The 25018-nt window shown below is 42.3% G+C and overlaps 1 protein-coding gene across 2 annotated transcripts in view; it reads right to left on the bottom strand.

The window, feature by feature from the left end:
- The window catches only part of NBAS (NBAS subunit of NRZ tethering complex), a 336415-nt gene that overhangs the window by 98742 nt on the left and 212655 nt on the right, over nucleotides 1-25018 (bottom strand). For both annotated transcript variants that reach the window (XM_034659882.1, XM_034659883.1), the window contains 4 exons: nucleotides 22919-22995; nucleotides 22404-22541; nucleotides 8491-8720; nucleotides 5062-5172 (listed from right to left, as the gene is read on the bottom strand). In XM_034659882.1, coding sequence (XP_034515773.1) covers nucleotides 5062-5172; nucleotides 8491-8720; nucleotides 22404-22541; nucleotides 22919-22995 — 556 coding nt within the window. The remainder of the gene's footprint in view (nucleotides 1-5061; nucleotides 5173-8490; nucleotides 8721-22403; nucleotides 22542-22918; nucleotides 22996-25018) is intronic.

The raw sequence follows: 25018 nt of genomic DNA, 5'->3' as shown, positions 1-25018 counted from the left end.
AAATTACTGAGGAGAGGAGGAGGAGGGAGGACAGTGGGGTAGGAGAAGGGAAAGGGAGAATGGGAAAGGCGAAGAGAAAGGGGTGGGGGTAGGACTTCACAGAATCCATATGTAGCAACTAACAGGTATTTCCCCCAAAGACTAATCCTAAAAGTTTAAAGACATATGGGTCCAAATTAATGACCACAATCATGGGTGAACCGGGTTGCCCCAAAGATGCCTGTAGAAAGAGACAATTCTACCCTCTAAGTTTCCCTCTGACGTGAGGGAAACAATCCGAGGTATTCACCACACAAAAGCCTCAGAATGAACTCAGTGTGGCTGACTTGATCTGCAATGCTGCCTGACAGCAGAACATGTGACTAAAGACAAAATGAGGTCAAAATAATCATGGCATTTTTCAATTTTGCCAACATTTTGGCCAAGTGTCTTTGCAAACTGAAAAACAGAATTTAACTTTCCAAGTTCACCTACACAGTTGATGGGATGGCCTATAATGAGTATCTCTGTCTATTTCTTGTCATACGAATACTCGGTGACATTCTTTGCAGAATGTTTTATATTTTTTTTATTTAAGTTTTTGTTTTGTTTTGTATTGTTTTGTTTTAGAAAGGTAGAGAGACAGACAGACAAAGAAAGGAAGGGCAGAGGGAGAGGGAGAGAATCTTAAGCAGGCTCCACACTCGGCACCGAGCCCATGTGGGGCTCAATCTCACAACCTGAGATTATGACCTGGGCTGAAACCAACAGTCAGATGCTTAACCGACTGAGCCACCCCTCTGAATATGATGGGGCAAGCCATGAGGACACTCTTTGTCTTCTCTATAAGTGACAATTCCAACCCCTCAAATTCTGATTGGTGTATATAGTCTCATATTATACTCTAACAAAAAAAAAAATTTTTTTTCCCAAGACCTTTTTTCCTGGTCCTGAGTTTTTATTTCATCTTAATTTTCAATGTTATGACCTACTTTGAACAAGCTGAGCTATCTTAAATCCCCACTCCATAGTAACTAGACTCATATTACCTCCTCAACTATGCCAGGCTTGCTTAAGGGAGGAGGAGACAGGAGAGAAGGCCAGAATTCAGCATCCGTTACAATGTGGCTCTCTGGACACAATCCCTGCTCTCAGCAGCAGCAACCCTGGGGCACAGGTCCTGTGTGTCTTCTGTTTCAATTCAGAAAAAGGCAGACACCTTACAGTGTATTCATCTGCCCACAGCTATAACTTGCCCTTGCTCATCCTTGTACCTGAGACCAAAAGCATCCTACCAGAGAATATGAAACTGACCGTGGAAAGCAGCAGTGCAAAGATGCCCTGCGACCAGGGGCCCTTGCCATGGGTCTAAAGGAGACAGTACTAAACTGAGAAAGAAGAAGATGGTATCATGATCTTAGACACCCAAGCTAAATCACTTGGGTAATCACCCGGGTGACAAAAAGGTGGCTGGCTGTCAGAGTGAACTGAAAGTGTGGGATGTGTGGCCTTCCAATCTGTTGTTTAGATAAGGGGGAAAATGCAGGGTGTCACCGAGGATGAACATCAAAGGTAGTTCTGGCCTCTGTCTAGTTCTCCTGTGCTCACAGGTGCCATAGGCTCCGGCCACAATGGTCTTCCTGTAGCTATTCAAAAATATGAAGACCCTTCCTGCCCCAGAACCCTCTGCCTAGACTGCTATCTGCTCCTTGTGCATTTCCTCTATGGTACTTACCATGACTAGCACGTTATGTTTTGGCTATTTTTGTGTGTGTGTGTGTGTGTGTGTGTGTGTGTGTGTGTTGGGGGGGTCTCCCCTATTAGAATATAAGCTCTGTGAGGATCACGCTGAGTCTTACCCAGCACTTAAACCTAAGCTTAGAATAGTAAGACACTATAAAAATAATAATATTTAATGAATGAACAAATGTGGTACTATTCAATCACCTAGAAGCAGCCTCTGGTATTTCAAAAATGGCCTTGTGTCCAACACTGAAAGATGCTCACAGAGTCAGCAGAATTGATGGAACAGTGACAGGAATAATGCAACAGCATCCCAGAGCCACCTCGCTATATACCCCCCACAGATTTTCTCTAAGCTTTATACCTTAAAAGTTAAGCGTAAAGGTCGCATAACTGAGCAAACAGTGACTCAAGGCGATTAAGAGATTTGCTCATGGCTACGTGGTTGGGGTTGGGGGCAGCAGATATGGACCTTGAAATGTGACCAGACTCCAAAACCCATGCCCTCACACTAAGCCACAAGTACACTGGTACTTAGTGATGTCTTAAGATCCACCAACACGTCCAGAACAGCCCGGAAGTGATGTTGACTACTCAGGTGGCAAGGAGTGATGCGTCAGCCCTGAGCGCGGGCCACCGGCAAGCCCCAGCAAAGCAGGAGCCGGGTGAGCTGCAACGGGCGCCAGGCACACGGGGCCACTTGAAGCCATCACGGACGCTCAACACTACCAAGAAGAAAAAAAACTGAGGAAAAATTAGGGGGCAAATTCAAGTACGGGTGTTTACGACGATTATCTGTTTCTTGCAGGAGTGAAACTGCAGGAGTAACGACATTAATGAAGCACCAATCTTGTGAAGGGAACACACGTTTGCTACTTTACCGTGAAGTCATTTAATTTTTATTACACCTTAGAGTTAAGGAAAATGAGTTTCAGAGAATTGAATTACCTTGCGCAGGGCCACACAGCCAGAGAGAGACAGTCGGATTTCATCTAGCGATCCTGATCTGAAGGCTTATGCTCGGTCGCACGTGTTGCCTCCCCCGAGACTGTCGGTGCGTGCCTACCTGGCCGTGTGCTGAGAAAGGGGACATCCCTGAATTCACCCAACAGGAAAGAGCATGGAAAATATAGGGAACTCCACTTGGTGGGGAAAATGGCTTTTTAAAGGGTTAGGAAAACAGAATCTTCAGGAAAAGAATGTTATTTTTCTTATAACTCTGATCCATTACCTTCCCAAAGGCATTGGACTCAACAAGTGAATGTTGGACAATTTCTACTGAATTAACACGGCTGGTTTCAAATGCCTATGCTACCGAGTCTGATTAAAGAGTGAGGCAAACTACATCTTTTAAGTAAAGAACGAGGGCACGAAACACCACTTCTCAATCAATATCAGGTGTTGTGTCACTCACAAGTAATGACGCCAGGAGGTAATGACTTCCTGCTTTTGTAATAGCTGCACGTCTGCATAATCACTGCTATCAGGTACAATGACATGCTGTGAACAGTCTTGCACATTACTAGATCGCCTGATCATTTATAATATATTCAGAGACCAATGGAGCATCCTGCCTATACAGATATGACAGCCTTTTATGTAACATTCAATGAAAGGATAACGATATTTCATAAAATGCCAAGGTATTCTTTAAATGCCAATAGGCATAAGAAACATTTATGTGAACATATTACTGTGCTTCAAAAATGGTGAGATCAGTGCAATATTTATCATAGATAACACTATCACCCATGTGACGACTTCATAAATACTTAAAACGTAGATGCTAACAGTTTAAAGATTTAATAAAAATTAAAAATGCTGAACTATAAGCAAATCTTGACCGTTCAGCAGGATTTGGCCCCACTCAGTACTCCCTCCCTTTCCTTAAACTCTTTCTTCCCACAGCTTCCCCAGCACACAGATGCCCATTTCTGTCGCCCTACCTCTCGGCTGCACTCTCCTGTCCCTTTTGCTGGCAGCCCTTCATCTGCCGTTGATTGTGAAAGGTCCTCAAGGGTGTCTTAAGTCTCTCTCCTTTCTCATTCCATATTCCTTGCCAAAGTGCACCCACAACATAGCTCATTTCTCATCTATCTGCATATAACTCCCAAATTAGTATTTCCAGCTCCTCCTTCTCTTTTGAATCCCAGAGGAGTGAGATCTGCTGTCTGCATGACCTTTCCTCTTGGGCATTTCAATGTGTGTAACTTCCCCCAGTTCCTTGCCTTTTCCTCACACTCCCTTCGAAATGTCTTGTCCGTAAGTAGGGCTACCTGTCTCACCCAACAGGCAGACCCAGTAAGATCCTGGAGCTGATCTTGACCCTTCCACTCTCACTGAATTCCTTTCTAGTTTGTCCTTATCAATCGATTCATTTAGTACTAACCATTTCACCTTCTAGATATCTCTGAAAGCCATTCTCATCTCTCCCTCTAGACTTTCAAATCCCTACTCCAAAGTTATGGTCTCCTGTCATAGTCTATTACTCTAATGGCTCCCTAACTGGTCTCTTTATGCCTGAATTGGTCTCCCTAAAAGTTTTTCTCAACATGGGAGCCAAAGTGAGCCTATCAAAATGTAGACCTAATCCTCCCTTTCTTTTACAAAATCCTTTAATAGTTTCCTATGACTTGAGTGAGAGGCCTGCAGTCTTGCCCATGGCTGGCTTCTAGGCTTCTCCATGGCGCCATCTCACACTGTGCTCCCCTGACTCTCTGGACCTCAACCACACTGTCCACCTGTCAGGCCCTCATGTGCATCATGCTACTTCCTGTCAAAAGGCGTTAGCACTTAACTGTTTTGTCTCCCTAGAAAATGGTTTCCTTCTCATTGTAGTGCACATAATTGTGCTGCAATATTTAGATCTCAGCTCCAGCATTATTTCTTCAGGAAAGTCTTCTCTAACTATGCCAAATCCCCTACTTGGGCTGTCTTCTGTGGTCACATTTGTCTGTCGTTATTCAATGATAGTCTGTCTCCCACACTAGACTACAGGCTCCGAGACATCTGGGATGCCTGTTTTTGCTCACTATTACAACCCAAGTGTCAAACACCATTTCTTGTACACAGCAGATTCTCAATAAAATAAACCTCTGAATAAACGCACGAGTATTAATGTAACTCAAAACTATTATTACCGAAAGGCAAAAAGTAATAACCTATTGTTGGAATACTGAAATGTGTATCAGAAACAGATAAAGACAGAATGTCCAGATGTCGGTTTACTATAGCTCAAAAGGAAAGGTGAAACTGTACTTTACGACTTCAAGATCCTTCTAAAATGGAATCTGAAAAAGCAGACATGGCAATAAACGTACATACGAATCGTGTGCTTACCCACTGTCAGTGAACAGGAATTCCAAATGGGTCATAAGAACCTCCCAGCGGGAGACAGTGTAACGCTGCGCCAGAGAAAGAGCAATGCTGTAGACGTTTTCCTCAAGTGTTCTTCAAGAATGTCCGTCAGCCACGGGGAAGGGAGAGAAGAGAAACACATTACCTTAATCAGCAAAGAAAATGTTCATTAGGACTTTCTCCAGCTGCGAGGGGTGCAGTCGGCACAGTCTTTAATAAAACATTTCACAGTCATTCAGGACAAGTACTTCCAAGGAATTCTAGTGCTCGGTTTTCACTGTGGTGCATTGCAACTGACCAAGGAACAGTCTAGACCAGTCGTTCTTATCCGAGGAGGATTCCATCCCCCCCGGGGACATCTGCCAGTGTCTGATTATCATGGCGGGAGAGGAAGAGGAGAGTGCTACCAGCATCCAGTGGGTGGAGGACAGGGATGTGCCGACCATCCTACAATGCCCAGAACATCTCTCCCACAAGGCATTATCCAGTTCAAAACGTACAGAGAGCGAAAAAATTCTGGTCTAGACATCACAGCCTACAGTCAAAAAACAGTGCAAAGGAAATGCATCCCTGCCCTGCAGCCATATAACTGAGAAAGCAGAGTTCGTCACTCAACAAACGTTCACGTTTTCTAGTGTCGCGTACTGTGTTAGTTGCTTAGGACATAAAGACAAACAAGATATTTCTTGAGGAACTCACAGCCCTAGTGGAGGATGTGAGATGTGAACCAACAATTAAATACGATGTGGGGAGTGCCACCAGAAAGGCCTTCAAATACTGACAGCAGAGATGAGAGAGCGACCGATCTGAGCTGAAGCCTGGAGGATAAACAAACGAAACAGAAGCAAGGTAGTTCCGAGAGAGAAGGCAGAGGGGAGGTGGGCCAAGGGGCCTGCACCTTACCCTTCAGCAATGGACAGCCAGTGGGAGGTTTAAGCTTGGGGATGGGGCACCAGACCTGAGGCCCTCTAGATCTGTCAAGAATTCTTGATATATATAATGTGGGCCAGGGTGCCCACATTAAGGCCATTCTGGAAAGACTATTACTGGACCCCTATAGCCCCAAACAACAAATTCTTGGTTGGAGGGCTGGTAGACAAAATCACAGGCACAGAAATGAAATCTCTTTTCTTGTTAAATAATGCTGCTAAGACTACATACACCCTAGCAAAGAAAACCAGAGCAGTTGCTTATATGTTTGATTAGCCAGGAGGTGGGAAACCTTTTCTCTAAACAGCAAGTTAATAAATCTTTCAGGCTTCGCTGCCATACATACAGTCTCTGTAGCAAATTCTTGTTTTTTTTATTCTGGTTTTTCCACAAACCTTTATAAATGTAAAAACCATTCTTTGCTCATGGACTATAAAAAGGAGGCCCAGGGGTGGAATAAGTCTGTCACTGCAAGAATTAATAGAGCATTGTCAATTAAAAAATTCTTAAAGTATTTAATGAGTACCCACACGTCCCCATGATGGAATGAGAAATCCCTGAGGATAGCAAGTCATTCTTTCTGTTAGGGGAGTCTGAGACATTGCCTGACAACACAAATGTGCTCAGCAGGTATGGATATGATTATCACCTGATAAAGGTGGGAAGAAACCAAGCTATGTTGTGCCCTCTTCAAGGTTACCCTGACTGACCACTGCCAACCTATCATGTAAGATACACAGGCAACAAAGGACAGCTGCACTGCACTTACAGAATACAAATGCCATTAAAATGGATACACAATTAGTAAAAAAATGAAGAATGGCCACATTGTGTACGACTGAAGGTAGAGCTGTGGAACAGGAGGAAGCAGGCGCTTCATGGATTCTTGTATATAAGATGCCGAACTCCCATCTCCAAATCAGAACTGCTAGCTCGGAGATGCCATGGACACTCAGACATTTGAAACAAGCCATTCAAAGGCTGTCGTATATCTTTCTAATGAACTGTGGAGAAGATTCTATTATATGTTTGTCAAAAGCAGGTATTTGTCCTCCAGGACATACTTCAAATAGCATACATTAGCTGGGTATTTAAAAAAGGAAATCAAGGACAATAACCCTAGCAAAATGTAATCGATGATGTTAAGATGTGCCTTACCTTGTAACCTTTATTCTATATAGTAACCCTCTTCTATGAAACCATGAGCATGGCACCAAGGATTACCAAATGCCCAGAGGAAAAGCCCATTGGACTTGGCAATGGGGAGCCAAGGCTCACCACCCTGGCTGTGTGACCCTGAACAACTCTTTCAAGCTGATTCTCAGATTCCTCTTCCAAAAGTGAACAGGTTGGATTCAATGACCTCTTTGGTCACTTTCCTATTAGACATTAAATTAAATGACTATGAAATTATTAATCTCCAGGAGAACAGAGGGGGGTTAGAAAAAGCAATCCCATAGTTCTCTTAATTAACTAAATCCTGTGACAGGCTGTTCTATCTTTTCTTTGATCTCTCTATTCTCTGCCTTACTCTGAAGAGAATTTGGGGTGTCTTCTGGTAGGAAAGAAGCTTGGGCTACTATAAACTTATTACAGAGGGCCAAGGCTCCTTTCCACTTTCTTAAAGATTTAAATAGTAATAATGAAAAATAGCATATATCACTTCAATAAGCAGGGCTATCTTTGTTTTTTTAAAGTAATGTATGAGGAGGGAAGAATAATCATTAAATGTAGGCACAATTTAACTTAGTTTCAAAGGCTGGAAGCCTTGACTGAACTGTATGCCAGTGCTTCCCTGGGAACACAAGAGGCAGGATGGGGCAGCCATGGGGCACTGTGAACGTGGGATGGCTTTGTTATGTGAGAGGTCAAGGTCAATATTCCAGGGATGACCCTACCACCCATGTAAACTTGGCCAGTTACTCAACACTGTGAAGTCTCGTGTTCTTCAGCTATAAAATGGGGATGGCATTTTATGTCATAGGGTTATCTTTGAGGATTAAACAATATTTATAAAATAGTTTACAGAGCACCTAACACAGCTCCTTGTGCATGGTAAGCACTCCACAAACTGTGGTGTTAAAAACAAAACAACTCTACTTAATAACCATTGCAGATGAACACACTTTCCCACCTTTTTTTTTTTTAATTTGTGTTTTCTCCCCCACCCCCACTTTCTCCACCTTCTGACATGTAAGTAATTCTCATTTGATCTAAACTAAAAAAATGGAGACCAGCATTAAAACCAAGGGGCATTCCATACCCACAAAGAAAAATTAGGGAGAGAGAGAGGCTGGGGAAGGGGAGAGGGAGGGGGAGAGAATCTCAAGCAGACTCTCTGCTGGGCGTGGAGCCAGATGCGGGGCTCGATCTCATGACCTGAGCCGAAATCAAGAGTCGGATGCTTAACTGACTGAGCCACCCAGGCACCTCTCTTTTATATTTTAAATCCATCCCTTTATGAGACAAAGTATCCCTTACTCTGCTAAACCAAGGATAGTTTCCCTTTTGTACTGGTCATCTGCAGTAAACCGCTGCACGTCCACACCCTTCCGAAGGCCCTGAAGGATCTGAGCCTGAGTGAAATCCAGGAGACGTTCATTGTAGTAGTGCAACTGCTTGGTCAGTGACACCAGGTCCTCTGGCCAGGCTTCATGTCCGTATCGAGTCACATGCCTGGTGACCATCTTGATTAGCATTTTGGGATCAGCCTGTAACAAACAGAGCAACAACAAAAACAGAACAAAGTAACAACAAGAAGACCATGTCTACAGGGCGGTGTTTGGCTCTTCCCTTGCTGCTGTTTAATCAAGGCTCACAACCACCCTGAACAATCAAGAGCAGAGGTGGTATACTTTGCGGACCACAAAGACAAGACACAGAACTGAGTCTGGAAGAAGGTTTCTGGACTCCTGCTCTGTTCTTCCTTAAAAATCTCCAACCAGTTAAAAAATAATATACACTTGCTTTTTCAACTACCATCATCCTACATTAGACTGATTCCCTAATTACCTGACCATTTATAATTCACCCTGGAAGTAATTTTTGTCATCATTGCTCCTGGATAAATTTTCTTAATAGCATCTCAACAACAAAGCAGCAGTTCAAATAATGCCATTATAAACACCTAGATAGCTAAGTAGAGAGAGTTTTCTCCAGGGATAAGTTAGGAAAAAACCCATCCCTGTTCCTGAAATCATAAAACACTTCTAGTTGTATAAGACAGCACCCAACCAATTTCTACTCTGCTCAACTGGGGGCTCAACGGAATATTGTTCTATAATTCTTAACAGCTTCTCTAACAACAATAAAATTATCCAAATAAAACAGAACCCAGAATCCAACAGTTGACAGGATAGAAAAATAAGTGATTAACTGGCCACATTTATTCACATTAAAGTTGGTCTGGGTGTCAATGAAGCAATAGCAGCTCAGCCATGATTTTGGAATATTTAACAGGGAGCCTGAAACTTGAACAACAGTAACCCAATCACTCCTAATTCCCGGGAAGACATGGTTTATATTTTAATATAAGCAAATTAGGAAAAAACTCCAGAATCTACCTTTGGTTCTCAGAAACACACCTAATTATAGTAAGCTGTCAGCATTTCTAATGTGTAAGCCATTATTCTGAGCTACACAGGAGATCTGTCAATGTTGAGTCTATTATTACCAAACCTAGCTTGACATTTCTCTCTTGATCCTATTACAGAACAATCTGGGAGTACCGATAAGAACCAATTAAGGAAATCTTCTTGGGTTCCAGGCGGTAGATTTGAGGAAAAAATCAATGTTTTTTCCCTATTACTTGCATACACTCAGTCTTACTGCAAAAACCACAGATCAAGGGTATCTCAAGTCAAAAGACCTGGGATTGAAAGCCACCTCTCTGAAGTAAGCTACAAGAACATCTTTCCTTCATTCAGCAAATATTTCTTGTGCACCTATTTTGTGCCAGGTGATGTACTAAGAAGATGTGACCCTTTCCTCCAGGAATGCAATTTATCTGGAGAGACAATCAAGCAGTTGTAAAATGGTGTGATACAAGTAAGGACGGGGTGCTATGGGAAGACAGACGAGCGGGACGTGGGCAAGTCTCTCTCCACGATGTCTTCTTGGAAGAGTTAATGCCCAGACTAACTACTCAGGTATCAGCAGTAAACACACCAGCAAAAACCAGTAAAGGGTACAAAACGTGCTAAGGCCTTCGTAGCTAAGACCTGACAGAAAGGTGGTGTGAAAGAAGCAAATCTAACTGCCATTAGAAGTGATGGGATGATCGGTAGGGGAAGAAAGGGATAAAGAAAGGGGGGGTAATCAGAAGGGGGAATGAAACATGAGAGACTATGGACTATGAGAAAGAAACTGAGGACTTCGGAGGGGAGGGGGGTGGGGGAAAGGGATAGACTGGTGATGGGTAGTAAGAAGGGCACGTATTGCATGGTGCACTGGGTGTTATACCCAACTAATGAAGCATAGAACTTTACATCGGAAACTAGGGATGTACCGTATGGTGACTAACATAATACAATAAAAAATCATTAAAAAAAAAAAAAAAAGAAGTGATGTGGGACTCCGCCACATTGGATGGCATTTCTGACCACGGATTTAGGCAAAGGGGATCCCACGCCTCAGCTCCCAGTGCCACCTCTACAGCTGACATTCACCCCCACCCCTTTTCTGCTTACTGACTGAACCCTCAGGCAGCACCCTGAATCATACACTGTGGGTTGAACCAGCCCTGAAGTTACGTGGTACGGGGCCACCACTCCAGGGCCAGCCAGCCTGTCTATACCTGCTCTGCCCCCAGGGAGGGCACCATTGTCCCCTGTTTCCTCACACCTCATCTGGTTAGCATGTTTCTGCCCAGTAGTAGAGAGAGTAAGAGCAAATATGCAATGAGCAGTGTTTCAGGGCAGCGGGAGAGCTCTTCTGTAGCTGTCCTTTCACAGAGCGCCTTGCGGTGCAGTTCTGCACTCCAGCAGCAAACCCATGTTCACCACCACGGAGGACGGCTTATTTCCATAGTCACACTGACCCTGTAGTTTCAGATCAAAGCCCTCAGTCTGCAGTTGCCCAATGTGCTGAGAAGGAGAGGCTAGAACCACGCAGCCCATCTCTGGGCGGGACTCCGAGCCCCTCTCTACCAGGCTGTTGCTTCCCACCCTGCTCATGAAGCCCACCACCTCCATGCTTCTCAAGGGTTTCCCACAGGTTTTCTCCACATTCAGGTTTTACCTTTTGTTTTCTGGCATCTCAGGGATTTGGTACCTGTATGGGGACAGTGGCTACACTGTTCATTTGACCTCGACTATATAACACCTTCTCATTTCTATTCTCTTTGTATTTTGATACAATTTATGGAAAAATTCCAAGACCCAGTAGAGGGCAGAGCTCCAAAATGACAACACAAAGCAATAATGAGCATACTTACTACTATTAACATTTATGGGGGCATTTCTTCATCCCACAGGAAGTTTCCAGTCTCCACGTACAACCTTCATTTTCATTTATTTGCCAATGAAGAAAATGACACGGCATAGTGAAATCAGCAAGGACACACAGAAAATACTCGCCGGATGACCTCGTGCTAAGTTACTGAACAACTACAAACTCAATTGTGCCATTTACAAAATGGCAGTAAAACGCAGCCTGCGTGGTTGTGTGATGCCCCAGAGACAATATATATAAAATGTACAAACCAAGTCCTGGCATGAAGCAGGTATTCTGAAAATGAAAGGGATTATGGGATTTGCTCAAAGGCATACACTTTAATTGTACCTCCACTATACGATTTACTTTACATTGCTTTTTCTCATAAATATTAAACTATAGCTTATTAAATTATGGCAGAGACTAGGTATAGTTCATGAATTTGTCTTTTCCAGAGCACAGCAGAGTCTCCTGCACAAATCAGGTAGGGGGTAAAAGGGAAGCATAGTCAACAGTAGTAGTGGCTTTTCAGTGAGTAGTACTGTATATTCCAGTTCCCTCACTCAGTAGGGATGCAATTTGGGGCAAGTTATTTCCTATCTGTTTCCTCACCTATGGGAGCCAAACCCTCCTCATGTTTTGTTATGGGCACAAGTAAAATAAGGTATTTTAAAGTACTCTTTTCTCCATCATTCTAAGAAAGCAAATTGGACCCAGAGCTTATGCTCAAGGAATTAAAAAGTAGTGACAGACAAAGACACACACAGAAGCAGCCTAGAGAAGGCTTCTGAATATAAGCACCATTACAGGGTCACAGAACAAGAGTGATGGGAACTCCACAGAGGGAGTCAAGAGCGGATCCTCTCTCTTGACTCTTCAGGAGCTTGGTTTCTTCAGATGTAAAACAAAGGAACATCACCAGATGGTCCCCTTTCTAAGGCTAAAAGCCTGTGAATGTATAGGAGCTCAGTCATGAAAATAAAATAAATCCTTGGAAATCCCTCCAGGTGCGGAACTGGGGAAGTTCCACATTTTTTCTCATGTATGCCTCCACTAAATCTTCAGAGCAGATCCCTGCTAAAAGTACAACCTTAGACCAACGAATTAAAGCCAGTACATTCCTACACAGTTTAAACAACTTTAATCTCTTTTCCTTTACTAAATAGAAATTATCTAGCCCCTCTGTATTTTTTATTTCATACTCTATACATCAAATGTGTTCACTTTACTAAGAAATATTTAAGAACAAATACCTAATACTTTAGTCTTTGATGTGGAGATAGGCATAGTACTAAACATAAATGAACTGAATCTCATCTAACACTAACAATTCTGTGGGACCATCATCTGTTTTAGAGACGCATAAGGAGGGGCGCCTGGGTGGCACAGCGGTTAAGCGTCTGCCTTCGGCTCAGGGCGTGATCCCAGCGTTGTGGGATCGAGTCCCACATCACTCCTCCGCTATGAGCCTGCTTCTTCCTCTCCCACTCCCCCTGCTTTGTGTTCCCTCTCTCGCTGGCTATCTCTATCTCTGTCAAATGAATAAATAAAATCTTTAAAAAAAAAAAATAGAGACGCATAAGGAGGTGAGACATTTGACAAGGCTGCTGGGTTAAGTGGCAGGGTGGTCTATGACTCCCAAGCACAATGCCTCCCCCAAAACCATCCTTTTATATTTGGTCAACAAGAAAGGGGTAGCTCTTGAAATTTTAAGGATCTTTTTTTTTTTTTTAAGATTTTATTTATTTGAGAGAGAGAGAGAGAAAGACAGAGAGTATGAGAGAGAGAGAGAGAGAGAGAGCACAAGCAGGGGGAGAGGCAGATGGAGAGAGAAGCAGGCTCCCCGCTGAGCAGGGAGGCCAATGCAGGGCTTGATCCCAGGACCCTGAGATCATGACCTGAGCCAAAGGCAGACATTTAACCGAGCCACGCAGGCACCTCTTGAAATTATAAGGATCTTGACAGGCCCCGTAATACGCAGAGCTCCCACCAAATGTAACTAAGGCTTGGCATTAGAGTCCTTTTACAAACCATCAACTTTCACTGATGGGTTTAATGCTGTCATTCTATATTACAACCAGATTTGCTTTTTTTTTTTTTTTACATACACATGTACATTCTCCCTGTCATCCCTTTTATACATATACACGCAAGTATAAATACAAACGACCATAGAGGACACATAATGGTAGGTATCCAACTAAAATCTGATTCAAGCTGTATCTGCAAATCTTTCATTTTTTCTTCTCTAATGACAACAGAGAGACTTTAGAATACCATTTTCTGTTCAGCCCCTTGACATAAATATACCTGGTTTTAAAATTCTGTCCTAATAAGGTAGTGACTAGGAGCAGCTGATTAATTCTTTGATGATAGGTTTCTAAGTGTCTTCAAATTTATGGATCATCAAATATTTGTTAAATGTATAGAAAGGTTTTCAAAACTTCAATTTACTGTGTAAAACACAAAAATAATGAGAAGGGACAATTCGCAAAGGCTTCTAAGAAAAAGGAAAATCAGTTATGGGTAAAAAGCGCAGGAACTGGCATTAATACCTTGATTACTGGTTCTTCTTCCTGAGCTTCAGGTTTTCCATCATTAAAATTGAAGCCATTTCTTCTTTATAGAATCTTCATAAAGATTAAATGAGGCTAGATGGATTAGCATGCTGTAAGTTCTAGCCCTCTATGCACATTATCCTCTTACCATCATCATTACTACCTCCAGCTCTTCCTCAAGGAACTTCACCAGTTATGATTATTTCCAATATTTAAGTTTTAGTAGCAGTTCTTCCCCCGAGCTTACAATTTCTCTCAAATACTCCAAAGCATCCCCCCTACTCACTCCAAAACTTCATTTCATTCATTCATTCAGCCCCCAAGTGTATGGCATTCAAGTATCTAAGCACTTTGATGTGAATGTTATTTCACCCTAATACCAACCCCGTGACGTGCACGTGAGACTATGGTTCCTGATTCAGAGATGCCAATCTGCCCTCCACGCAGCCTCGGCTGTGGTCTGGTAGCAAGGAAGCGAGGCAAACCCCTTGCCTCTCACCTAGCGCCCTGACCACGGCATCAGGCCCTTTCTCCCTATGCTCCTGACAGGTATCCATCAATGTTCTACATCCAAACTCACACCTGAAATCGCTGTTTTTGTGTGTGTAGGGCACATTCAAAGCTCTCTCTCTTTTCCCAACTAAGTTCAATGACATGATCCAAGGGTATGAAAGCTTTTGGCTTCTAAGAAGCTTTTGAAGGACTTTACAGGTAGCTTCAAAATCTCCCATATTCAGTATTCAAAGTGACACTGCAAAACATCACAGGCTACAAAAACTAACAACATAAAAAGGCATCAAAAATTTAAAACAGAAAGTGTGGAGAATTAAATTATTCTAATTTTTCCCCAAAATTTGGCAATGCAGTTCTTCAGGGGGTGAATAAAATATAATTTCTTTAAAGAATATGGTCAAGTCCCTCTAAAAACAAAATATGCCTAAACATTCATGTCTACGGAATGCTCGATGACTTAATCTACTGCTTACTAGCAGAAGTAATAAATCCATTCCGGTTTAATAGTCTCCATTTCTTGGTAATATTGGTTTTGAAGTTTTAAACAGGTGGTGTGTTTCCCCTCTAGGGTTGTTATTTGCTTGAGATAATTTTCTACTTAGTATTTTCAATTAGTGGCTTAAAAAACCACATTTTAGAAAGAGTCTACCATAAAGTTTTGAATTTCATCCCCTGCTGGGTTTGCTTCTCTAGCATATAAAACTAAAGGACATATTTCCATTTTTAACTGATTTTATCTTCTGAAACTTTTTTAAAAGAATGCTAGAAAAGATCACACTTCGAGATGCGTTTACAATAATGATAAAGGTAAGATATAAGTGAAAACAAAATCAGGGTACGTAACAATGTGTATATTCACATTTGCATAAAAAACTGTTACATACATATGCATATCCATAACTATTTCTGGAAGGAACCAAAAGGGAAACACTGACTTTTTGCCTGATATCATTTTCATCATTTGAGTTCTGTGGACACATGTGTGTTATTTCTTAAATATAAAAACAAGTCAATCAGAACAAACATGAGGAGAGAAAACTCTCTCCAGCTGACTGTCAATCATTATCCTATGTCACTAAAAAGAAAAGTTGAGGCAACGTGGGCTGCTCCAAAAATAAGCTAGGAAAGCTCCAGGAGCTTGGGCTGGCTGGCTGGCTCCGGGTGGGGCTTCCCATCAGGATACACAGGCCTTTTGTCAGAAACAACCCCACAAACTCTATCAGTACTTTTCTTTTTTCTTTAATATTTTTTTTATTATGTTAGTCACCATACAGTACATCCCTGGTTTCTGATGTAAAGTTCGATGGTTCATTAGTTGCATATAACACCCAGTGCACCATGCAATACGCCCTCCTTACTACCCATCACCAGTCTATCCCATTCCCCCATCCCCCTCCCCTCTGAAGCCCTCAGTTTGTTTCTCAGAGTCCATAGTCTCTCATGCTTCATTCCCCCCTTCTGATTACCCCCCCTTTCTTTATCCCTTTCTTCCCCTACCGATCTTCCTAGTTCTTATGTTCCATAGATGAGAGAAATCTCATGATAATTGTCTTTCTCTGCTTGACTTATTTCACTTAGCATTATCTATCAGTACTTTTATTCAAATCTAGTAATCTACCTAAGTTATCCTCCTACAGCTCAGAACTACAGGGGGTGGGAGGAGAGAACGGGAGGGCTGAAAATAGAAACAAGGTGAAGTGACAACTGAGTGAAAGCTAGTTCCGCTGAGTGCTATTATGTGTAGGCAACAAATCGAAACCACTTTTATTACAATTTCTACGATGAATCATCGGGAGTTTGTTATATTTAATTCTAAACTCAGCAGTGCTGTTTTATGCAAAGGAAGATGCTGGAAAGACTCGAATACTGAGCCGTTAGGTGGTCAGTGGACAACTCCTATGTGCTTACAACATCCAGCTATGGTGCCCATGCCCGAGTCTGGCAAATCTAAGCAAGGCGGAGCTCACAAAACCCAAGTCTGAGGGCTGTCCTGACCCACGGCAGCTGCAACGATTCCTGAAGATATTCCCATGCCAATCGACAGCCACTGGGGAGCTACAGCGGGCGAGGCCCTGGGGATTCAGAGAGAGATGGGGATGGGGTCCGTGTCCTCAAATAAGATCGCCACCTGGAGAGGGGACAGCTGTGCTTCGGTTACAACACCACAAAGAACCACTCACAGGGGGTCCATGCGAGAGCAACAGGACACGGAAGAGGCCCGTGTCTGCTCGGGAGGCAGAGGCCGCTCCACACAGGGGCCCTTTGGAGCTCAGACTTAGATGTTGGCAGTGGGAAGAAGACGGAGGCACTTCAAGTGGGGAAATCACATCTGCACAGGCACAAAGGTGTGAAAAGGGATGTTCAGAGAGAGAGAAATTCTGAAGAGCTAAAACATAAACATAAAAGAGCTAGTGTCAGGATCATGGCTGGTGGGGAAAGGAAGAGCCAGTCAGTTCACTGAGGGTTTCCCTATCACGGGAAGGAGTTTTCAATTTACCCAGTAGCCACAGTGGCACAACCTGCCGGGAATGACTCACTAGCCTGCATGCCAAAAACCGCTCAGGTCCAAGCAAAAGGCAGGGAGAGCTTGGAAGCAGAAGCTCTAAGTGATAGGATGTCACCTCCCACCAGAGCAACCTGTCGTGAGTCACTGGATTTCTCGGAGTCTTATCTTCTGCACAGTGGGGTTGCTCAAAGGATCAAGGGGCAGAATAAACGTGTGAGGTATTTCAAGAGAGCCAATACCTTTTCAGGGTTAGTCTGATCTTTCCACTGTCCACTGACAACTCCCATATGCAAGTCCCTAAGCTGACCCTTGCTGTTACCCACCCCCCAGGCCCCAACACACACACACACACACACACACACTCCTTTTGACACTTCTTATCCAGACAGAGGAAACCTTACTGGTCACAGACTGCATTTCTGTCCTTTTCATCTGGAGGCAGGCAACTCTTCAATGCTTTGAGTTTTATATGGTAAAATTTCAAAATCATCTCAACCACGAGAAAATACCACAGTACGTGTGATGGGCACAGTGATGCTTCAATACCTTTGTTACTGCTGCTCCCTCTGTGTGGAACGCTCTTCCCCCTCCTATCTTCATGGTGCTGCACTCATCCCTTTGTCTTCCCCCAAAAGTCACTTCTGCAACTTGAGGTCCTTCCTGAGTCTGTTTAAAGTGTACTCTACACACACATACTTCTTACTCTTCCTCTTTGCTTTTTGATTTCATAGCTCTTATCACCATTTAACAGGGTATATATTTTATTTACTTATTTTGGTTATGCCATCCTTTCCTCAATGGAACGTAACTCTAGAAAGCGCAAGGGTTTTTATGTACTTTGTTCACTCATGTTTCCCCAGGATCTAGAATATCACCCGGCATCAAGTAATCACCTGATAAATATTTGAGCAAATACATGCACACACACAACACACACACACACAATTCAATCATTTCACATGTGCTACAGAATTACTCATTAATTTTCAATAACCTACCCCATGAACATTTATATACTCCCTTTTATTATCTAGATCCTGCTCTAACCATTGGGAAAACCAATAAATACAACACAGACACTGGCCTCAAATAGCTCATTATCTAGTGAGATGAGAAGTATTTAAATTCCGAACAAGAGAGTGTTGTTTTTTTTTTATAATAATATTTTTATTATATTATGTTATTCACCATACAGTACACATCCCTGGTTTTTGATGTAAAGTTCGATGATTCATTAGTTGCGTATAACACCCAGTGCACCATGCAATACGTGCCCTCCTTACTATCTATCACCAGCCTATCCCATTCCCCCACCCCCCTCCCCTCTGAAGCGAGAGAGTGTTTAAGAGCTATGAGTGAGGTAAGTACAGGGCAGTACAAATGCCCTTGGAAGAGCACCAGATACAGCCTGGGAGCACCGGGAAAAGTGGCAGGCGACAGGAAGCCTGCCCAGGTGAGGTAACACCTGAAACAAGGAGCTATGCAAAGAAATGCTGGAAGCAAACATTTCAGGCAAAAGTGCAGGTTTAAAGACAAGGAAAGAGAATACAGGGGACATTTGAGAAATTTAAGTGGCCTGGTATGACAGGAACAAAGGAAGATGAAGCTGGAGAAATAGGCAGAGGCCAGACCATGGGGGGCGTGGCTGACTTGCCAGGACAACAGGAAATCACAGAGGAATTTAAGGCAGAAGGCTGGATGACCAGGTCTCCACCTCAGAAAGGCCATCCTGACAGATGTTTGGGAAAAGATACAAAACTAACAAAAATGAAGACAGGCTGGTGTTTTACCAGGCTGTTACAGTGTCTAGGTGAAGGAACCATGGAGACTGAATTAACTTGAAGACATGGGGCAGAGAGGAGAAAACAACTGGAGAGGTATTCACACATCTATTAACTTCCTATTAACACATCTATCTGGAAGAATTTCAGAACCTTTTTGTATCTTGATGTTTAAAAAAAAAAAAAAAATCATGGGTACTTTCTAACTCTTCAGCTCACCTTTCAGACTACCAACCAACCCAATGCGTTCCACCGAGTTGCCAGGAAGTCCCTGGAAAATGAGCTGGCTCCTGAGCCGGTGCTGTCTTAACCCTATTGGAGTGCACACCTGTTTCTGTCTGGAGCAGCTGAGAAGTTAGAAATCATATTTTGAGGCATCACCACTGGGCCACATGGACTTTACTGGTTTTACCCACTAGGATCTAATGCTGCTTCTGGAAGCAATGACCCTGAACAGCAGCGGCCTTCTGCTACTGGGCCCAAAAGGAGAATGGGAGCAGGTGTTAGGAACCATGCCATGGGTGTGGGAGGGTGAGTGGTCTAACAACCAAGAATCAGAGGCCAGGGCTAGGGCAAGACAGGAGAGCTCCAAGGGACACCTTCAAAGAAAAAGATAGTTTGATAAGAAAATGGTGACAAGGGGGCGCCTGGGTGGCACAGCGGTTGAGCTTCTGCCTTCGACTCAGGGCGTGATCCCAGCGTTATGGGATCTAGCCCCACATCAGGCTCCTCCGCTATGGGCCTGCTTCTTCCTCTCCCACTCCCCCTGCTTGTGTTCCCTCTCTCGCTGGCTGTCTCTACCTCTGTCAAATAAATAAATAAAATCTTAAAAAAAAAAAAATGGTGACAGGAACAAGGCCAAGAGTTGAAGGGCAGTGATAGCAGGGTGACACAAGCTGGAAGGAAGAAACAGAAATTGAAACTGGGGTTAAGGCTAAAAAGGGACAGGAATCAAGTCTTACTATTCTTACTGAATGCCAAGCTCTAGGTCCTTCACATGAGGCACTCAATATACAAAATACAGGACCTGAAAATAAAATGCTCACACTTCTACTAAGTGCAAAGAACTGCTGGGAACACAGAAGAAGCCAAGATGGAAGCACCTGTACTTCTAACCCTTAGCTTTCAATGTTCTACTTTGTCTCTTCCCATGGTTGAGCTATGGAAATTTTAAATGGGGTTCCTTATGGAGTGACTGCAGCACCCGAAGAAGGAAAAGGATTTTCAGATATAAAGTTGGGACGGAATGTAATGGTTTTCTCCTAACTTACCTCTCTCACAAACAGTACATGATTTGGGACTTTTAACTTCTGGTACAAAATAATTTACTACCGGGGAAAACAGGAAAAATATATGCTATACTAGAATTTTCCTTTAAGAGGACTACTTTACTTAAGGTTGTAAAGAAATGAAGCTGAAGNCTTTGTCTCTTCCCATGGTTGAGCTGTGGAAATTTTAAATGGGGTTCCTTATGGAGTGACTGCAGCACCCGAAGAAGGAAAAGGATTTTCAGATATAAAGTTGGGACGGAATGTAATGGTTTTCTCCTAACTTACCTCTCTCACAAACAGTACATGATTTGGGACTTTTAACTTCTGGTACAAAAATAATTTACTACCGGGGAAAACAGGAAAAATATATGCTATACTAGAATTTTCCTTTAAGAGGACTACTTTACTTAAGGTTGTAAAGAAATGAAGCTGAAGATGGGGCCACAATGTGGCTCTGCAGCAAGCTCTTTGGCCCTGAAAGGATGGATGTGGGGTCTGGGCCGCATGGGTCTACAGTTGTTTTGGGCAGCCACTCCAATCCCCAAGTACGCAACTGTCTTCTATGCATTTATAGTAAGTGGTGGGTTCAGGCAGCCACATCCGTCTTTTCATCTTAACGCTTGGTCCGAGTCCATGGCACACACGAGGTGCCCAGCTGACTGGCCTTTCAATCCTCTGTATTCATGGAAAGCGGAGCACAGTGCTAGGCCCACAGTGTGATCTTAACAGAGACCACAGATGTGGGAACAAAAGAGGTGGATCCCATTCCCACGGTGTCTACTTAGGGATCTCAGTCAAGCACATTCTGAGGACATGGCTGACTTGTGTTTATAACAAGGCACAATGCTTTTGGGTGAAGTAAAGCTTCATTGTGTTTCAACATATTTGGAGTTTTCGAGTAAGCAGTTACTTGGGTAAGCGGTTACTTGGGTACATACACAGCACTCATGAAAGATAGGGTATTCAGAAGCAGACTCCAGCAAACATGCCCTGAACATTCTTTGCCAGTCATCTGACTGAATGTAAGAAAGCCATTAAGTATGCTGTTCCAGAAGGAAACCTGCCACATTTCCACCTATATAATCACTTCTTTCCCTCAATTTACAGCACAGTAGGTCAATTTCTTATTTCATATAAAAACATACCTGAGATAAAAAAAAAAAAACAGAACAAAGGAAAATTACTAGAGCATGGAATAAAGTAACTGCACAAAGCGGCAGCAGCTATCAAAAACAAAAAAAATAAATTCAGAATCCCCAAAATAATTAACATCTTTTATTAACTGGAATAAAAGAAGAAAACATTCCTTTCTTGGCAAAATGTCAGCATGATCAAACTGTGCCAGAGGACAATCCATGTCTACCAGTAAGCCCCTGGGAGATTAACCTGTGTTGTAGAGGGTTCCCCCAGCCCCCAACACCCTTACTCTTTTTAAAGAAAAAGTGATGAATGAAAGCCACAGATTTTTACCACAAATGGAATGTTTTCATGTACTTAGCTATATTTTGGACGGGTGAGACAGCTAGAACTTTCATTCACACTTAGATTGTGAAATTACTTCCTTACAGTGTGCTTTGAAGTCCCGGGAGAAAGAATCCTGCCTCAATACAATCTGAACCTTTTATCTGTACCCATAGTGGATGTGAAAGCCTGATCTATTTGCTTATCTACACTTAAAGTGGCAATTCTCTTAAAATACCCAAGTAAAAAAAAATAGATAATTTCCCAAGGCTGATAATTAAACTGGTATATACAGGTAAACCCGGATTTCCTAGGGTTTACAAAAGGCGGCACATGTAACTTGAGGCCACCCTTAGGCACTTTTGCTCAGAAATCAGCAATAAAGTTATATCAAAGCTGTCTGGAGCCTGGTGGCAAGTGGGCATAGCATGTTTCAACATTTCATCTATCCAGCTACTACTCTCATATTTCTGGTTTTAAAAGAATTCAAAGTACAGCAGTGCTTAAGAACCGCACTGCCTATTGTCCTAAATTGGAGCCATCTTCCTTTCGGCCAGTGAATTAAAAAGCCAATTCTCCATTTCTCCTCTCCTCCTACTTTAACCTGTCCTAAGAACTTTGCAAAATAATATAAAAGACAGCAAAGTTGTGGGAAGAATCAGCATTCACAATAAACACTGGAAACTACCTCTTACTGATGCCTGGAAAAGCAACCACGTCCAACACAGGAAAGGCAAGGGATGTCAGGCACCGGGAATGCGTTCTGGATACAAAACAGGTCGGTACCTCCAAAGAGGTAAACACGTGTTTTAACTATTTTAGAGAAGCTTCACCTCTGCTTGTTAATCAAGTGGAAACCATGAGGACTCACCCTGTAAAGAGGATGGCACTTGTCCCTGAAACATGGAGCCAAGCGGGCATAGATCTGGAGGCTGTAGTAATATGCGGCCAGCTGGAGCGATAAAGCAGAGTGGGCCTGCTTTTCAAAGCACTTGTTAGCATCTAACACCTAGAAAGGAACATGACAGAATGAACTCAGGGGAGAGGAAATTAACGAAATCATCATAAACTATTACATTTCTAGTCATCACTGTAGAATTTTGGTTCAAAGTTTCCACCACATCATCTCAAGCTCAACTTTAAAAGGACTACGTTAAAACTCAGAAGACTGGAAAGGCAGATCCTACACGTGTAAAAGATTTTGAAATTAACACTTCAGCTGAAATTGTAGCATCTGCTCTCTGAATACTGACACCACAGTCCTTCCAGCACATAAGAACAATCAGAAGGAACCGAAACCTATAATGAACAATTAATTGGTGAAAAATCTCCAGTGTAGGTTTTTTGTTTAATCATGAAGTCCTCTCTTGGTGAGGGGAAACTTACCTGTGGTAAGGCAAGGAGATAAGCAAGAGCCAAGGTCATGTCATTTGGTAAAGCATCACTTGCCAGCTGCAAGAGAACTGGAGGCAGGGAAAAAAAAATGCATCATTTTACTTGAGGATCTATATGCCCTTCATAGTTACTCAGTGCCATGTTTTTAGTCTGTATGAAATCAACAGATAATTAGCTTCAGAGGACTCTAATACCCTTTACAAATGTCTCTTAACACCACCCAAATACAGATCACAGGAAACTATGTTATTAAATAGTAACCTTGCCTTAACTCAGACAAATTGTGCTATTTGTTACGTTTTTAAACAGGAGAAAATTCTGTTAGTGCAGGTACAAAGTCTAAGTGCAAATAGATCAGAGAGCTAATCTTTTGCTTTTAAAGATCCAGGCCATGCTATAAAATTATGTATATCACTGAGAGCTTAATATGGAAAATAAGCATATGAGCACTAAAGATCAAAGCAACAAAACAGCTGTGAGCGCAAATTTAGGATAAATCTTTTGATTACTACAATGAGGATGGTTTTGTTGCTTCCAAGAACATCCCTCTTCATCACACTCCACAAAAAAACCCTTGCCTTGATTATATAATATCTTAAAATATCCCAACTATTAACAACTTTTCCACAAAATTTTTTACATAAGCAATGACCTATCAATGTCATGGCTCTAATACAAGAGAGTACATTGCCAGCAAAGTCTGTGTTTATATACAGTTTGCATTAATATGGAACTATTCCATTCATTAAGGGTCTTAGTGACAGATACCAGGTAGTCATATGTAATCACAGTGTAAATCCTTTATTTTTAAAGAACACAGACTCTCATGATCTGCACTAATGAAGAAGAACAGTATGTGAATAATCCAAAGTAAATGATATTTGACTTTGGAAATACACCATATAATTTTTTCTTTCTAGAAGATTTACTTTCCTAATTGTGTTTTACTTGAACTAAAATTTAAGTCATTTATATAATCTGTGCTTAGCTGGCAGTCTGGGCAATGAGATGGTGGTTGGGTAAGGAACTACCTACAAGTGTCGAAATCTGACTTAGAATTCAAAATCTCCCGTGGATACTCATGGGGGGGAAAACTGAGCTTTCTCCACTGTGCCTTACAGAGAAAATATTGGTTCTTTAAATACTCATATCCTCTGATTTCTCTAAACCTTATGAACCAAGTTGGACCACGGTCAGCCTCAGGACTTCCAAGGAATGGTACTACTTCAGAGAGGTTTTCTAATCAAAAGCTACCCATTTCAAGGCCCATCTGCAAATTCATTCCTTCATTCTGTATCTGAGAGAACCTTCTCTGAACCAGACATTGCACTAATAAGAATCAAAGTCTCTGTCCTTTGGGACAAAGACACTAGAACAAGAAAACTATAATGCAAAGGGCCCAAATCAAATTTTGTACAAATGAGAGCAAAGAGGTGAATGTGTTCTAGAACACAATCAAAACTGAAGGATGAGGGGTTAGCTATATATTCTGGACACCAGAACACAAACCAAGAAGAAACTTGTAAGTTTAATCTGCAGAACACTCTGGACGATAGAAGACTTACTTAGTGTGTAGAAATTGCATACTGTACAAACACACACATACACAAAACCCCAGGGCTGACACTTGACTTCTATCTGCCTTATAAAGATTCTACCATTTGGATACCTGCCTAACAGTCCTTCAGGACCCATATTTTGGAGGGAAAAAAAAATCCAATAGTTTCACATATTAATAATTCTTCCCTGTTAATTTTCTTCTTATATAGTTTCTTATAAAGCGAACTGCAACTGCAATCTCACCTAGGTTTTTTGTTGTTGTTGTTCCCAGCCCCATTTTGTTTTCAGATACTTCCCTTCTTTACGCAAGGAAGCCAATTTTCAAATAAGCGTATGTGAACCCACTCATCAATATTAGCCCTGTCTCCTCAAAGTTCAGGAGCCTTCACTGCAGGTGTGTGCCTTTGCTCTAGCACCGAAGGACCATACCTCTCAGAGCTGTGGCTGGGACCGATCTGAGCCCTGCTGGAACATCAGTCCCGTTACTGATTCTCTTCCAGTCAGATCTGGGTTTTTTTAAATCATACAATT

The sequence above is a fragment of the Ailuropoda melanoleuca genome, chromosome 4 (assembly GCF_002007445.2).
Source record: "Ailuropoda melanoleuca isolate Jingjing chromosome 4, ASM200744v2, whole genome shotgun sequence".
NCBI lineage: Eukaryota > Metazoa > Chordata > Mammalia > Carnivora > Ursidae > Ailuropoda > Ailuropoda melanoleuca.
This window is presented reverse-complemented; position numbering and strand designations above follow the sequence as displayed.